Source organism: Limanda limanda, chromosome 5 (genome assembly GCF_963576545.1).
Source record: "Limanda limanda chromosome 5, fLimLim1.1, whole genome shotgun sequence".
NCBI classification, from domain to species: domain Eukaryota; kingdom Metazoa; phylum Chordata; class Actinopteri; order Pleuronectiformes; family Pleuronectidae; genus Limanda; species Limanda limanda.
Genome location: NC_083640.1, coordinates 20,969,252 through 20,984,432, shown reverse-complemented (window position 1 = coordinate 20,984,432; position 15,181 = coordinate 20,969,252). Strand labels below are relative to the sequence as shown.

General features: G+C 40.2%; 4 protein-coding genes across 4 annotated transcripts; 1 reads left to right on the top strand and 3 right to left on the bottom strand.

The window, feature by feature from the left end:
• Nucleotides 1-1,150: 1,150 nt before the first annotated feature.
• acaa2 (acetyl-CoA acyltransferase 2) lies at nt 1,151-5,086 on the bottom strand. The gene is made up of 10 exons (XM_061071322.1): nt 4,920-5,086; nt 3,829-3,995; nt 3,604-3,732; nt 3,151-3,267; nt 2,865-3,012; nt 2,564-2,739; nt 2,351-2,480; nt 2,164-2,234; nt 1,865-2,019; nt 1,151-1,758 (listed from the first exon to the last, which is right to left on the bottom strand). The coding sequence occupies exons 1-10, from the start codon at nt 4,933-4,935 to the stop codon at nt 1,677-1,679; spliced, it is 1,191 nt and encodes a 396-aa protein (XP_060927305.1). The 5' UTR covers nt 4,936-5,086; the 3' UTR covers nt 1,151-1,676.
• Nucleotides 5,087-6,012: 926 nt separating this feature from the next.
• On the top strand, nt 6,013-8,702 carry mrpl40 (mitochondrial ribosomal protein L40). Its single transcript, XM_061071470.1, has 5 exons — nt 6,013-6,161; nt 6,297-6,383; nt 7,119-7,274; nt 8,021-8,102; nt 8,228-8,702. The coding sequence occupies exons 1-5, from the start codon at nt 6,100-6,102 to the stop codon at nt 8,450-8,452; spliced, it is 612 nt and encodes a 203-aa protein (XP_060927453.1). The 5' UTR covers nt 6,013-6,099; the 3' UTR covers nt 8,453-8,702.
• Nucleotides 8,703-8,951: 249 nt separating this feature from the next.
• c5h22orf39 (chromosome 5 C22orf39 homolog) lies at nt 8,952-10,596 on the bottom strand. Its single transcript, XM_061071471.1, has 3 exons — nt 10,535-10,596; nt 9,623-9,790; nt 8,952-9,506 (listed from the first exon to the last, which is right to left on the bottom strand). Exons 1-3 carry the CDS (start codon nt 10,562-10,564, stop codon nt 9,378-9,380), a joined length of 327 nt encoding a protein of 108 aa, XP_060927454.1. The 5' UTR covers nt 10,565-10,596; the 3' UTR covers nt 8,952-9,377.
• Nucleotides 10,597-11,040: 444 nt separating this feature from the next.
• Nucleotides 11,041-14,843, bottom strand: ufd1l (ubiquitin recognition factor in ER associated degradation 1). The gene is made up of 12 exons (XM_061071390.1): nt 14,736-14,843; nt 14,386-14,518; nt 13,573-13,605; nt 13,357-13,478; nt 12,857-12,987; nt 12,693-12,765; nt 12,527-12,595; nt 12,371-12,439; nt 12,236-12,289; nt 12,057-12,145; nt 11,579-11,663; nt 11,041-11,457 (listed from the first exon to the last, which is right to left on the bottom strand). Exons 1-12 carry the CDS (start codon nt 14,736-14,738, stop codon nt 11,383-11,385), a joined length of 936 nt encoding a protein of 311 aa, XP_060927373.1. The 5' UTR covers nt 14,739-14,843; the 3' UTR covers nt 11,041-11,382.
• Between the last annotated feature and the right edge of the window lie 338 nt (nt 14,844-15,181).

Sequence of the window (15,181 nt, the reverse complement as noted above, 5' to 3'; positions counted from 1 at the left end):
CCACAGTTCAAGCTAGTGCAGCGGGGGCATTAAGTACTGGTAGCTAGCAGCTAGCACCACGGACAGTACAGTCGCTAAACACGTTTTACAGCCACTTGACTGAAAAACAATTATATGTTTAATCTAAAAAGAAGCAGAGTGTGTGACAGAAGACGTGGAAGTTTAAAACCACCCGAATACAACGCGGAACAACACGTTTCTATTAGCATGCTAGCTAGCGTTACACACAGCACGAAGGCTAGCCGCCGGCCTGGTGCTGCCGAAGCACCAAACTCTTCATTCTACCGACACATGGCGGATTAATCTCTGAAATAATCGCATCCGAAGCTTCGTCTAAACACAGGGATTCGTCTCCTGAAGGTTTTTAACTGTAGTTTTTATTCTGTACCGCAGATGAACGTAGATTTGATTCCCACAGTAACACGAAAGCAAGGCAGTCTTACCTTAGCTATGAAAAAAAGACCGACATCCGGGGATGTGACGTTTATAAGGACGCTGCAGCATTACGTTGACGTAAGTGCGTCGCCTTTCAGGGAGCTCTAGGCTTTGTGGTATTTGTAGTCCTATTCACATTTCTCCTCTTTCCTCAATGTACACCTACAAAAATCAAAAATGTACATTTACATTTGATGCACACTAAAAAGAAAATTATATGTACTTTATGTACATTCAAAAATATCATCTTCTGCTTATAATATTTTGAGCATTGCCATAAGAGAGCCTGTGACCCAAGCATTTCATTGCAAGCGACTGCTTAATGTAATTTGTATATTACATTTACATTGTAACGTTATGTATGACAATAAATCTCTTGAAACTAATACTCCAAGAATAACTGTGAACTGACTTTTCTTCTTCTTAAGTATATTCAAATTCATATCTCAAAATTATTTTTGATTTTCAATATTTCCTTTAAGTAAAGAAAATCCTTCCTTAAAAACCTTGGTAACAGCAAAACGTATTGTGAAGAGTGTTTGATGTTCAATTTATGAATTACACTATAATAATAAGAAATAAAACTATATAATCCTATGTTTACAGAATTACAATAGTGATTTGTCTGAACATGAATTACCACTAGGACTAAAATAAAAATTATAAGTGGTTCTCTGTTAAATGACAAAAAAAATCAACGTGTACAATCAAGAGCTGCTGATGAAAACCTTATTTATTTTTCCAAATTTCTGTTCTGAGAAATACAAAAGCAAAACATCAGACATATTTTCTGACAGTAAAACACCCTGATAAAGGAGAGATAAAAAGGCCAACATGAGTTTTCTGAGTTTCTTCAAACGTCACTCTAACCGTACACAAACTATATTGGTAAGTTATTAATATGCTACATGGGTTAATGCTAACAAGGAGTCACCTCTGTCTTTCAGGCACATGAAAAAAAACAGTCTCCTGCTGCACTGTGGTACAAGGATCTCACACAGGAGTTAGTGATTTGTTTTCACAGGCAACACTAGACTGAACATTTATTGTTCATTTTGTATAAAAAGACTGAACCAGAGGAGTAAATCACAAAAAATGAGGTTAGCACATTGACCATTTTGTGTGTTTGTGGAAGAAAATCTCTTTAGCGCATGTCGACTGAATTTCACTTTTATTGGAGTGGAGAAATTGTGTTTAACATTCTTCTACGGACATTCTTCTGCTACTGGCAGCGTCTTCCCTCAGCACCTCTCCAGGACGATGGCGATGCCCTGACCTCCACCGATGCAGGCGGAGCCAACGGCGTACTTGCCTCCTCGTCGTCTGTCAAAAAACAAAGATCATTATTCAAAGCTTCTCAAAGGGCCAACATCTCAGAAGATTCGCCGTATATACAGTAAATATTTATAATTAGGAATGACAAGGCTACCTGAGCTCATGAACCAGGTGACCTGTGATGCGGGCTCCAGAAGCACCGAGAGGATGTCCGATGGCAATGGCACCACCGTTAACGTTGGTCTTCTCTGGATCCAGTCCAAGAGCCTTAGACACGGCCAGGAACTGAGGAGCAAACGCCTCGTTCACCTGTGCAGAGCAAACGACATCAGTGGAACAACTTAGTATGAAAATCTGAGGATTCAAAACCTAACTCATCTTTACTACTTCCATATTGAATCCCGCCTACTCTCACACAGAGGATGTCACATATGTTTTTCACAGGTAACAAACCTCCACTAGATCCATATCGTTGAGAGTCAGACCGGCTTTTTTAAGAGCTTCTGTGATCGCTGGGACGGGACCTAAGATGATTCAAAGGAAACCAGACACTAAGTAAAAGAGATCAGGTCAAACACCACAACAGTTTATTAGCCTCTAGCAGATTAAACTGCATCTTCATGTCAGTGGTGTAACTCACCAATTCCCATAATGCTCGGGTCACAGCCTGACACGTGATAGGACACGATTCTGGCCAGTGGAGTGAGCCCATGCTCCTTCAGCGCATCTTCACTAGCAATCACCAACGCAGCAGCACCGTCAGATACACCCTGGAGGTCAGGCAGAGAGTGTTCAGATCAGTCATACTGTATATACATGTAAACAGCAGACAGCACCTCAGGCTTTAACTCACTGAAGCATTGGCAGCAGTGACCGTCCCCCCCTTTTTGAAGACGGTGGGCAGTTTGGCAAACTGTTCTAACGTGGTCTGAGGCCGGGGGTGTTCGTCCTGAGCCATGGACACTTTCCCTTTCTTGGCTTTCACATCAATGGGAGCAATCTCTGCTGTGTAGTGACCAGCTTCATGAGCTGTGGACAGAAACTTCTTGCTGTTGATACTGAGCTTGAGCAAAATACCAGTCTTTCTTCTGAAAAACTATATATTTCAATGTCATTATGTGGAAGGCGAGCAGGCCATGAAAAGAGCAACATACCGGCCTTCCATCTTTGCTGCGTCTGGAATGCATAGTTGTCACAGTCTTGTCGTGAGATCTCGTATTTGTCTGCTAGGTTTTCTGCCGTGATGCCCATCGGGATCTTGATGTGCAGGTCAGTCAGACCCGCCCACAAAGTGTCTTCCAGCTGTCAGACAGACAAAGAAGAGCTTAATATTCAAGTTTCTGAGGCTCAGCAAAGAGCTGTTTCTATGAAAATCACAAGGGTCCATTTACATTTATATTTGGTGAATATTAAGTAGAAGAAAATCAATCAAAAGCCAACCTTAAGATCGAATCCAAACTTTGTACCGAATCGTATGTTGCGAGCAGCGTATGGAGCCTGGCTCATATTCTCTGAACCTCCACACAGCACCACCTCCGACTCCTTCAGGCAAATCTCCTGCAAACACACAAAGTACAAGGTTTTTGTTTTGGAGCACAAAGGCAAAAGATCAATCAACTTTTTTGGGGTCATAGTTAAAAGCATTGGACTTGGTTTATTGACAAGTGTTTTGAATATTTCTTCATTTTGTGTTTATGTAGAAAATATTAGGAACGCCACATAATGTAATGCACCCTTTCTACAGCAGTGTCAACAAAAACTGTACAACATAAGTAGTATAAAAGTAAACCAGTTGTTTTGGATTGTATTAGACTGTACCTGTTTTATAATAAAGTGGCCACTGAGTGTTTAAAACTATGGTTTATTGTACATTTGTATTCCTGCTGTATTTACCTGAGCACCACTGATGACGGCCTGGAAACCAGATCCACACAGTCTGTTCACAGTGAGTGCAGGCACTGGGATTGGAACCCCACACCTCAGACCCACGTGACGAGCGATGTAGGGTGCATCTGATGAGCTCTGAGGTTAGAGGGTTAGAAGGAGACACAACACTAGTCAGCATACAAAAACAGGCACTTTTTGAATGTGACCACTGTCATGTTGGATTTAAGTTACCTGCATGACATTCCCCATGATGACACTGTTTATGAGCTCGGGTGCGACGCCCCCTGCAGCGAGGGCAGCTTTGGCAGCATGCTCGGCCAAATCTGTGGCGCTGTGATCCCTGAGCACTCCACCATAGGCACCGAACGGAGTGCGCTTGGCCGCTACAATAAATACACCTGAAGAGAAAAGGAGCAGTTTAGTGCAGTGACAGCAGCTCCCACCATTAAACCACAGCCAGAACGCATACTGAGGATATACTAGCAGTCAGTGGACTGAGATGCAGAGGAGGAAATTACATCAGATGCTTGAAACAGGAATAGAGGGACCAACTACTACTGAATTTTCAATTGTCAAAGTAAAGTATACCACCACAATATTTCACGTGAATATAAAAAGTATTATTGTTCAGGGATTAAGGAGATTTATAAAAACCTTTTAAACAAAATTGAAAATATGTCTGTCGAGCTTTATGAAAGCTATATTGGAGTTTTTACACGTGTTGGGTCATTCAGAGTGAAATCAGATCTTTAACTCTGTCTGGAAAAAAAGAGTTGATGTGTTGTTTTTTTTAGATTCTAATCAGACACAATGTCAACAGGGGATCAAGTGTAAATGTTGACTTTTCATGAGACTGTCGATGTGTTTACACTTCACTGGGCTTTCGATTTAGTTCAGTTTGCTATAATATCATGAAGTATAAAAATAGAATAATACAGTAATTACAGTAAAGTAAGTTTTTGAGATTGTGAGCTTTTATTTTTTGTGAAAAGTAAACAGGCTTTTAGGTCCATGTTGTTACAAGAGTATATGAATCTGTTTCACATTTGTATAATTTGCATAAGTGTGGAAAGTTGTGCAATGACCGGAGAGCTCTGAATGACTCCATCTTGTCACCTTTTACCTATATTGCTGTGACGTGATCCCACATATTTTAAAAATTAAAAAAACAGTTTACAGTGAGAACATTCCGTGTGAATACACTGATAATAACACTATTGAGAAAATGTGACATGTGCAGAGCTGCTAACAAAGTGCAGCAGCAGCTTGTGGGTCTCCTACACAGTGTGTGGTTGTATTAGAGCTGGGACGTGTGCACTCACCTCTGAGAAGAGACATGATGACGATGAGGATTCAACAAACCTCCACGATCAACCTTCTGCTCTGCTTTATTTGATGTGACACTGTGGAGCCGTCCAGAGTCAATACGAGGGTCGGACACTGCTGCGACCTTTCCCCCAAATACTGAACCAGAGCACACACACTGTAGTTCTTCTTCTTCTTCTTCTACTGCTATCACAGGTGCTTCTTCTTCTAACAAGGCTCTGAGGGTCGCCAGGCAACTTATTGGCGCATTACCGCCACACTCTGGGCTGGAGTGTGATGTTTTTTCTTCGACATTTTTATTCATTTTGATGCAGTTCTCGATTGAAATGATTGGATAAAAAATTATGCGGTATTTCCCAATTGAAAAATGTATTCCACGAAGAATTTAGATTATTTTTACCACATCACTGTCAAAACATAGAAACACGTCTCTATCCTGGAAATGAATTATAATATAATTAAGAATTTCAACCCCAGAACATTCTTGTTTAGTGACAGAAAAAATTACAGTTATTTATTTATCTACAAGTAGATAGAAGGTGCAGCAAGAGTGAGACTTCTTTTTATTTAACAAGGTTTTTATTTATTTATGTGCGCAGAATATAATTTTTTGTCATTTTGACGAGGTTCTCGATGGAAAAGTTCAATATTTTTTAATGTGGAATTTTCTCACTGAAAAATCCAATACACAAAGAATTCAATATCTTTCTTTGCCTCATCATTGTCAAATCATAGAAAAATGTGTCTATCCTCAAACTGAATAATTTGTCCAGTTTATATGCTTAGATTAGATTTTGAACTTCACCCGCAGAATATTTTAGTACAGTAACATAATACATTTACTGGTATCTACAAGTTAATAGAAGGTGCAGTAATATTCAATATTTATTCTAAATCCCTTAAAGGATTTTGCTTGATATATTCGATTCAAAATTTAAAAAATTAACCTCTTTAACTTTTACTCAAAGTTTGAAGTGAGATTTATTTTTAACTAACGAGGTTTATTTATTTATATGCGCAGAATAAAACACTCGAAAGTGCGTCTTGTTAAATTGTTAAACTACCCTACGTCATCACCCTGCGCCACCTCTCACTCAGGCAAAGGGACAAACCAGTGATGTGAGGCTGCATGTGAACTTCTCTTCAGAAGGAGCTCAGATTGAACGGAGAGGAATCATGTCTCTGCCTTTATCGCGCTGTGTCTGCAGGCTTCTGTCGCGACCGAGCTCCGCGTCCAGGTAAGTGTGATGGGACCTGAAGTTAGCTACACGGAGCTAACGCGGCTAGCTAAGGTTATTGAGTGGAGACGTGTCTGCTGTCAGATCTGTGATCGACCAACACACTGGTTCCTGCATTGTGTGTTGTCTTTGCAGCGTCCTGTCGCGAGAACCTGTCCATGTTGTCTCCAGGAGTCCTTGGTTTGCTTCGGTGATGACACTGAAGACATCTGCCCCTCTGAGGTAAGATCAAGACTCAACTAGACAGATATTGGTCTGGAAATGACATGTGTAGTTCATTTTTAAATAAACAACCCCTGCAACAAACAAACATTACAAATCTGTCCTCAAACGTTAAGGAAATGTCACTGTGAACTTAAAGGTTCAGTGTGTAGAATCTAGTGACATCTAGTGGTGACTTTAATATTGCAGCTGAATACCCCTCACCTCACCCTCCCCTTCCAAACATGTTAGAGAACCTGTGGAAACCTTCAGTTTTCATAAAAACTCAAAAGGTGTTTAGCTTGTCCAGTTTGGGCTACTGTAAAAAAAACATGGCGGCCTCCGTAGTGAGGACCCGCTCCTGATGTAAAAATAATGCATTTAACTATAAAGGGTCCATTCTAGGGTAGAGGAAACTTCCAATTTAGATGAAACACAGTAGTGAAAACATCACTAGGATTATTTTTGATTAAATTTTTGCCAATAGATCCCTTTCACCTAAATCTTACACACTGAGGCTTTAATGTAATATTTTGATGGTGAGTATGATGGTGTATAATCCAGACTGTGTACAACAAATAGTTTTGTTCCAAGTCAGTATCAAATAAATCATTATGACCAGACAATATCTCTTTTCCTGTCACATTATAAATATACTTCATGTATTGTACTGTTAGATTTCCCCAATCTGACTCAACATGTACCTTGTGATGGAAATAGCTCACATAGCGCTGTGCTTTGTGTTCTGTGCCGTAGAGCAGAGCCCAAGAAGAAGAAGAAGGTGGACCCAAGAAGGGACCAGTTACTGAGAGAACGGATGAAAAAGAAGCTGAAGAAGTTGGAAAAGGTTCCTGCTGAATACATCCCGATAGAAGATTTCATGACTCCAACCAAATGCTTGGATGAAACGAGGTACATCATATTTCACTGTTGGTTAAATTTGTGTTGTGTTGAGGAAGCGCTGCCCTCAACACAACACCTAATGTTGGATGTGGTAACAGTAAAATGTACTTCAAAGAATAAGGCTGGCAGTAGTATTCTCCTACAAAAAGAAAAAATACTGCCTTGGTTTTTACTGCCTGGCTGATGTCACATATTTGAACTACTATATATAATAGAAATGATTTAAATTGTCTCAATGAACATCTGTTGCGTTGGTTCTGGTCTATTTCAGTTCTTGACATTGTAACTGCAAAAAGGAAAGAAGCCACATATTGATCATTTGATACATGTCCTCACTCCTCAGCTGGTGCTTAGTCCAGAAACAGTGTGAAACTCCTGTTGCACAAGGAAAACAGCAGGAAGAGCAAATTCATTAATCCAAGGATGTGACTTTCCTAATTCTCTGCCTCCTGGATCCATAGTCAACATGTTGTAGACAGTTGGCTGCTGGAAACCTGACCTCAGTGACCAGAGACAAATTATGCAACGAGGTTCAAATCACTACTGTATTAAGGATTATTTTATTATTATTAGCACTTTAAAACAATACATTTGTACAAGTGTTTTGGTATGAATTTGGTTTTCTACACAGGATTTAAACAGCTGAAGGCCGGCTCATAACTCCACATTACAATGTATCATCGGTTTTTCTTCGACTCACCCTTTGTTCTTTCCTTGCTGCTCTAAAGGTCTATAACTTGTTTTCTATCTCTCAGGGAGCGCTCTACACCGAGGCTGTCATTTGAACAAAGTGAGGCTCGAGCCCTGCTGCTGAAGGAGTGGAGTCTATACAAACAGGTCACCACTTACTGATTACACCTCCATCACTAATGCTTTTAAAGAAAATGCTGCCTCTGGCCTCTGCTCTCCATCATGTACAGTTAATAGAGGCTTGATTTGCTTATCTGCCTTTAATCTTGCAGGAGCAGCACATGGCTGAAATGCAGGTTGTTGAACTTGCTCTGGAGGCGCAGAGGGAAGCGCTGGAGGAGCTGAAGCTGGAGTCTGAGGAGCTGTACCAGGCAGCGCTGAAGCCAGACCCCCTCCTGTTCCCCTTCAGTCACGAGGGTCCTGCCTACACGCCGCCGAAGACCTATGAAGCTCCGGATGGGAAATACAATGACATCACTAAAGTTTACACCCAGTGATGGACAGGGCACAAGCTGTGGGTGTAGACTGTGTATTGTTGTTTCTTTGGTGTATCCTTGTTTGTACATGAGTCAATAAATCAGGAAGCAGCTTTTCTAACAGTGAAGATGAAGGAGTGAATTGTCATCAAGCGTATGAAGCTGACGTCACGTCCGCTCTCTCACGTCTGTATTATCACTTGTTTTCCCCCCATTTTCACATCTCTGTGTATAGCATAAAAAGAAAATAAAACTGAATTTTTTTTATTTATCCAATTTGTTCAGTATACTTTACTGTGATTTTAGCATAAATCCACGATCAAATCATATAAGGCTGAGATATAGTGCACAGCTCTGGATGGGTTGAAACTTAACAGCTGAGCTCACCTTACTGCATCAATAACAAGCATCTACAGTATCAGATACAGCCAAACAAGTGAATTTAGAGAGGACAATTGTGCTTGAGGGAAAACAGTCTTTGTACATTCTAGTGTAGAACATTTTTTTAATGACAAATACAATCCTGAATAAGTACCCGCTGTATGATTCAACCATATATTGTTCTTCCCTAACAAGGAACAATTCATATTGAACTGTTTAATCAAGTGTGTGAGTGCAGTCATCCTCTGCATCTGTTTATGAAAGCTGTGAACACTTTATTACTTATGACTGTCAAAAACAGAAGTGCTTTAATAACAGACATGTTGTAATTCATGTGTTGCCATCCTCATCATTGGCCACTAGATGCTGCCCTCACTGTTTGAATACACTCCACATATCTGCTTCCACACAGCAGCTCTCTGAGCTCAATCTGAGTTGACAGTGAGTGACCAAGAGTCTCCAGCATGTAGCTCATAGGGATTTTATGTCCATGAAATGAAAAATATATTACGTATGTTCAGTTCACTTTGCTCCGGCCACCGCAGAGACAGCAGGTTAAAATCCATTAGTCCTGAGGCTTCCCCTGGTTCAAGGGCAGGTTCCAGTCTCTGGGGGGAGCTTGCCTCAGGTTCCACACCGGGGTGAACTTTCTCTGCTCGGCCACTCTGCACCTTTCACTCGCCTGCAACGCTTCCTGCAATACAGACATATTTTGGAAAGAATATTTACTTGTGAGTCGGCTTGTACACGCATGAGAAGCTTCAGGAATTTCTAAAGTGATGTGCAGACACTTGGTGGAAGCATTCGTACCTTTGCCTCGGTGGTTTTGTGTTTCTCCCACTCGGTGCAGTTACGATAGTCCACTTTCCACTGCTTGCAGGACGGGGAGGTTCCATGAGTGTAGTAGTGGTGGAAGCGATTCCACAAGCTTTTGCAGTGTCTGAATTCACTCCAGTAGTCATCACATACCCGGGGGGGCTGCAGGTAACGGACAAGGGCAGAGATCATCACTGATTTATCTAGTTAGGATTTGGTTTTAACCCGATTCTGTTGTGTTTCTGAATGGCTGCACAATCTGTTACATCTTTCATGCTCCATGGGAGACAGTGGGCGACAGGGTTCGGGTTTATTACACATCAACCTGCAGTGGGATTGATATGTGCAGCAGGTTTCCAGCATTATCCAAAACTGTTTGTCTTCACTAACAAATGTGATTAAACCAGAGGAGATAAAACTCTTAGTGGATATTGGCATCGTGAAGAGACTTTGACAATGAGCCATTCTGACACAGAACTTGATTTACATGCAAGTAACATGCAAAAAACAAACAATACTGAAAAATCAGGCAATACTTTTTTGACTTAATAATGCAAAAGCAGATGTGTGTAACTGCTTTCTGACAGCGCCCCCCTGAGGTCACCAAAGGTCGCCAGTTCTCAGGTACAATGATCCAGTTTACATTTGTTTATTTGACGCGCTTCATTAAATGTCACAGTTAATAATACACTAGGTAAATAACAGCGGGTTCCTGTTTAAACCTCCTGCTGAGCGAGACACTGCGAATCGGCAGCTAGCTAAGGTTACTTTGCCCCTTTAGCATCGGTTAGCTTCTCCCCTTGCTAACAGTTTGGTTCACGGTTAAGATCAAGGCAGGATACACTGAATCACTTCATTAAGCAAAGAGCATAATTTACGATAGAGTTAATGTTTTGAATTAGTTACCCTCCACGGTACAGCTCCAGATTGGTCCATTGCTAACTTAGCTTAGCTGCGGAAGATTGAATGGAAGGAAACTTCCGGTGTGACTTTCTTTTCACAGTAAAAGCACAAACCGCACAGTTCAACGCCACTTACTTTGAAAATCACTCAGGAGTATACATTACTGTAGAAAGCAGATTTAAACATCACATAAGATCTTTTATTTACTAACAAATATTCATCCAATTTATTTAAAGTTCTCTGCTTTTAATTTAAGTTAAATACCTGTGCTGGACAAGTAAAGACACCTATTGGTTTTTAAAAAGTGTTTTCTATTGGCTTTATTCAGTACCTACTCCATTATTACTTACTTAGTAAAAACGAAATGAGTATTTAATAATTAAAACTTCTATCCACTATGCACAGTCCTCATCTGATTATTCTGAAATGAATAAGTTGGATGCCAGTGTAGAAAAATGCCAAAGTTACAGAAATAATATAACAAACAATTAATAAGAGGACACAATGAATTAGCTGCAAAACACAATCCTTTATTAATTTTGTCTATAAATAAACCAGGAAAAATAGGAAACAACTTGTAACGTATCCCTATAAGTCAGGGTGAAAATAATCAAACATCCAATTTTATATAATCACAATGCAAGTCTAGAGCTATTATTGCTCCAAAATTTTAATTTATCATATTCAAATTGAACTTTACAAATGAAACAATTATGAAGTGGGGAAAAGTCAACCTGATATATATGAAATCAATCTGATATTACGCCAATGCATCTGAAGACCAGTTATTGTTACTCTGCTGTTAAAGGTGATAATACATATGATCATTCTAGCCCAGCTCTCCACTTTCTTTAAGGCTTTCTGCCCTTCTTGCGTAGTGATTGTCCTTCGCCTGAGAAGGCAATGAATCTGTTCAAGGCATCATCCTGACAGAATTAGGAGATAAAAGTAGTTAATTAGCTGAATTACTTGGAGGAATTAAAATACTACAAATGCACACTAGTCAAAATGTTTTACATGTAATAACATCATCCATTCATTTCTTACATCATCTATAAATCTCCTGGGCTGAGGCTTCGAATTTCTGATGAAGGTGATCCTGCCGACTTTGAATTCGTAGTTTGGAATGCCTCTGTTGGATGAAAGATATGATTTAAAGAAAAGACAAATATTTTGATTCTTCCTAGCAGCCAGACAACACGAGCCGAGCTGAGTTGGTTAAATCCCTACACTTCGATATTACATGTGCTGTAAAATAGACCATGTCATATGACATAAAAACAGGGTGACCGTTGAGCACTCACACTGACCCTCAGAACAACAACAGTGTGCATCAGACTTGAGATGCATCACTTTGTCTCAATTCAAATCACCGATCTACCTACAGACATTATAATCAATCTGTAAATCATGTGTTTATCATCTATTGTGTATTAGAGGAATAAAATAAATCATATCATGTTGAATAGTGTTACAATATTAAACAGTGAGGCTACTTCATATTTCAAACTGAAAATCTTTTCACCTTTTAACATCACTTGGATCCAGCGGAGCGGGACTGGCCTCGATTCCCTTTAGTTTACCGTCCAAGCGATTACCAGAACCCGTGAAAGCCTGAGCATTAGAGACAGATTCAAAGTTAGATTGCATACGGTTATCATTGATTGTGAAGATTTTTATACACCAACAACAATATCTACTCACTCTGAATCGCATGTCCATCATGTCTGCGTAACTGCTGGGATCTGGTTCCTCCTCCTGTGAAGTTAAGAGCTTTATTTAACTGTCCAGAGCACAAACACAGTAAGTGTAGAGGTAACGTTAACGTGTGGTACGTACTGTTGGTTCCTCCTGGTGCTGAGGCCGTCGTTCAGGCTCTTTGTAACCCAACGGAGCGTCGAAATCCACCTGAGAAACAGAGTCACACTCAGAGTTAAACACAATTAATTAAACAGAGTAAATGACTCTTGTCTGTAATAAAACGGAGGATCTTACGTTCATATCGCACTCAATGATGGAAACTTGTTTATCTGGCTTGGTCTCCATTACTCGCAGCTCATATATCTGAAACAAACATATGTTCCTTTATTCAGTAAAAAGAAAAACAGACAAATACAGATTCACATAATCTGAATACCATAATCTGGATTCACTGATTTACCTTTTCATTGTAGTTGATCGCTATGACGTCACCAGTCGTCAAGCAGGCAAAGTTTCTCAAAGCATTCTCCAGTCTGTAATAACACGACAGCTCAGTCGATCATTTAAGTTTAAAACTAAATGTGACGAAGGCTGAATTTACATTCCTCAACTGATCATTCTTACACTGCCTTTGGGTTCGTAATGTCAAGAAAGTCGGGACTCTGTGGCTGGAACTTTGAGTAGGTGGCCACCATGAGGTTCACGCTTTCCACTTGCACCAACCCTCCTTCCTCCAGCAGGAGGTTCTGCATCATCTGCAGTGAAGGAAATAAATAAAATATCAGTTCTGCATTACATAGCAACTTTATTCAGTTAATAAAGAGAGAACAGTTCAGACAGAATAAGAAACATCTAAGATTGTATCTCTCTGCATCAGTCATATTCCTAAAAATCCATTCCACCATTTTTCCTAATTTACCTAAATTCCAAGTTTTGTTATTGAGTCTGTTTTCCATTACTTGTAGATTCTTAAGATTACATCTTTATTGATATTGGCATTAAATATAAAATACTCAGTTGATAAATCTATTCTTCTACTTATGAAGAATACCACTGAACCACTGGTGACGACAGACACTTTCATCTCTGTTGACATCAACAATGAGTTTGTTTCTGTTTATTACCCAGTGCGGCAGGTAACAGATTCCCTCGTCTGCCACAAACTCCAGAACACCACAGTGGGTCATTCTGTCTGAGTTCTTGTTGGTCAGCTTGAACAACATTGGATATGTGATGTTAAGCCGGCCTGTACAGGGAAAAGGTGGAGACAGATAAGAAACATGAACTCTACATACATATAAGACTTTTCTTTTTAATTAGGAGATTTCAGTTGCACTTACTGAGCTGGTCAAGCGCTGACGGTGGCATTATAACTGAAAAGAAGACAAATAATTATTAGCGACAGGAAGAACAAACATTCTCATAAGTATCAGGACTAAGAGATAAAAGCACGAAACCTTAAAAAAAATGACATAGTTCTGCATCGAGTGCAATCCGGGTCGAAATATACGAGAACTAGATCGTAATTAACCTGCAGTACTACACATTTAGCACTTGGATGGCACCACAGGAGCAGAATGGAGGCATTTTATGTTTGAAGAAGTGGTGACTATTAACTTTAATTGTATTGGATTTGGCTGCAACGCTGTTCTCTTCTCATCACATCTCATTATATACCAACCCACTGTCCATCCCTTTACTGGCTATGCTAGCCCCATACACAGACTTTACCACTTACATATTCTTGTTTTTTTTTCTTCTTCTTTTATATATATATATATTTTTTGTACTATCCACTCCAGCAGCACAAGAACACTTTCCTACTGGACACTGACACAGTCATTGCATTCTGTACCATAGGGTCAGACCCATTTCTGTATCTGTAATATGTTCTCCCTATGTATATGTGATTTATGTTTGTATGTCGGCGAGGTGTATAAGTGTATAAACTACTGGATGACCTAAATTTCCCACGGGATTAATAAAGTATCCATCCATCTATCTATCGTCCCCTGACACTCCAGAAGTGCACCCCCACCCCTCGACCAGCACAGTGCTGAGTAGTAGAGTGCACCGTCATCTTAGGGTGAACTATCCCTTTAAAGTGACAGGATGAGTCCACATTTCTCCACATTTCCTCCAGTGTTTCTCACTTTTGCCTCCTTTCTCCACGTCGGAGCGGTCGTTGGGCCCCGCCAGCATGGACACCGAGTAGCAGCGGTACTGGGTGGAGAAGCGGTTCTGGAAGCCCCGGGACATCGGGTGATCGAACACCTGGAAGGAAAACTGTGGAACAAACAAATCAGACTCAGCCAGTAGAACCAGAGCCGTGGTGTTTGCTGTGGTGGAGCTGACTGGACTGGTTTCACCATGACAGCGCATCTTCCTGCTGCTGTCGTCATGTTGTTGTTGATGTTGTAGCGTCACAAGCTAAACTCTGAACTACGATGAGTTTAGACACTGACTCGTCCTCAGCGGTGAACACAGGCGGAGGGATACTCACCATGTTGACAGGTCGGGTCTCTGCTGCTCAGTCCACTGGATAAATATCTGTCCTTCTTTTATTTAGAAACTATCACAGGAGCTACGTATTTCTGCACTGTTGTCTTCTGCTTCTTCCGGAAATAGTACGAGCCGGAAAAAGGAAATGACGACACAGAGGTCGGCAGCCAATCACAGCGAGCGTTTGACAAGGTTTTCCATTATAGATTATATAAATATCAAAGAGAGATCAAAGAACATTACAAGGTCTTGGGCTAATTTATACATTTTGTACAGAACACATATATTCTATATTACACAACACTATATGTCCTCTGTATAGTATATTGTCTGTTGCATTTGCACTACTTTATATTCCTGTTACAAGTTAAGTTAGTTGCACTTATATGTTGCACTTGGTAGTTTGTCTTTTTTAATCTAATGTACTTTCATGACTCTTGTTGTTCT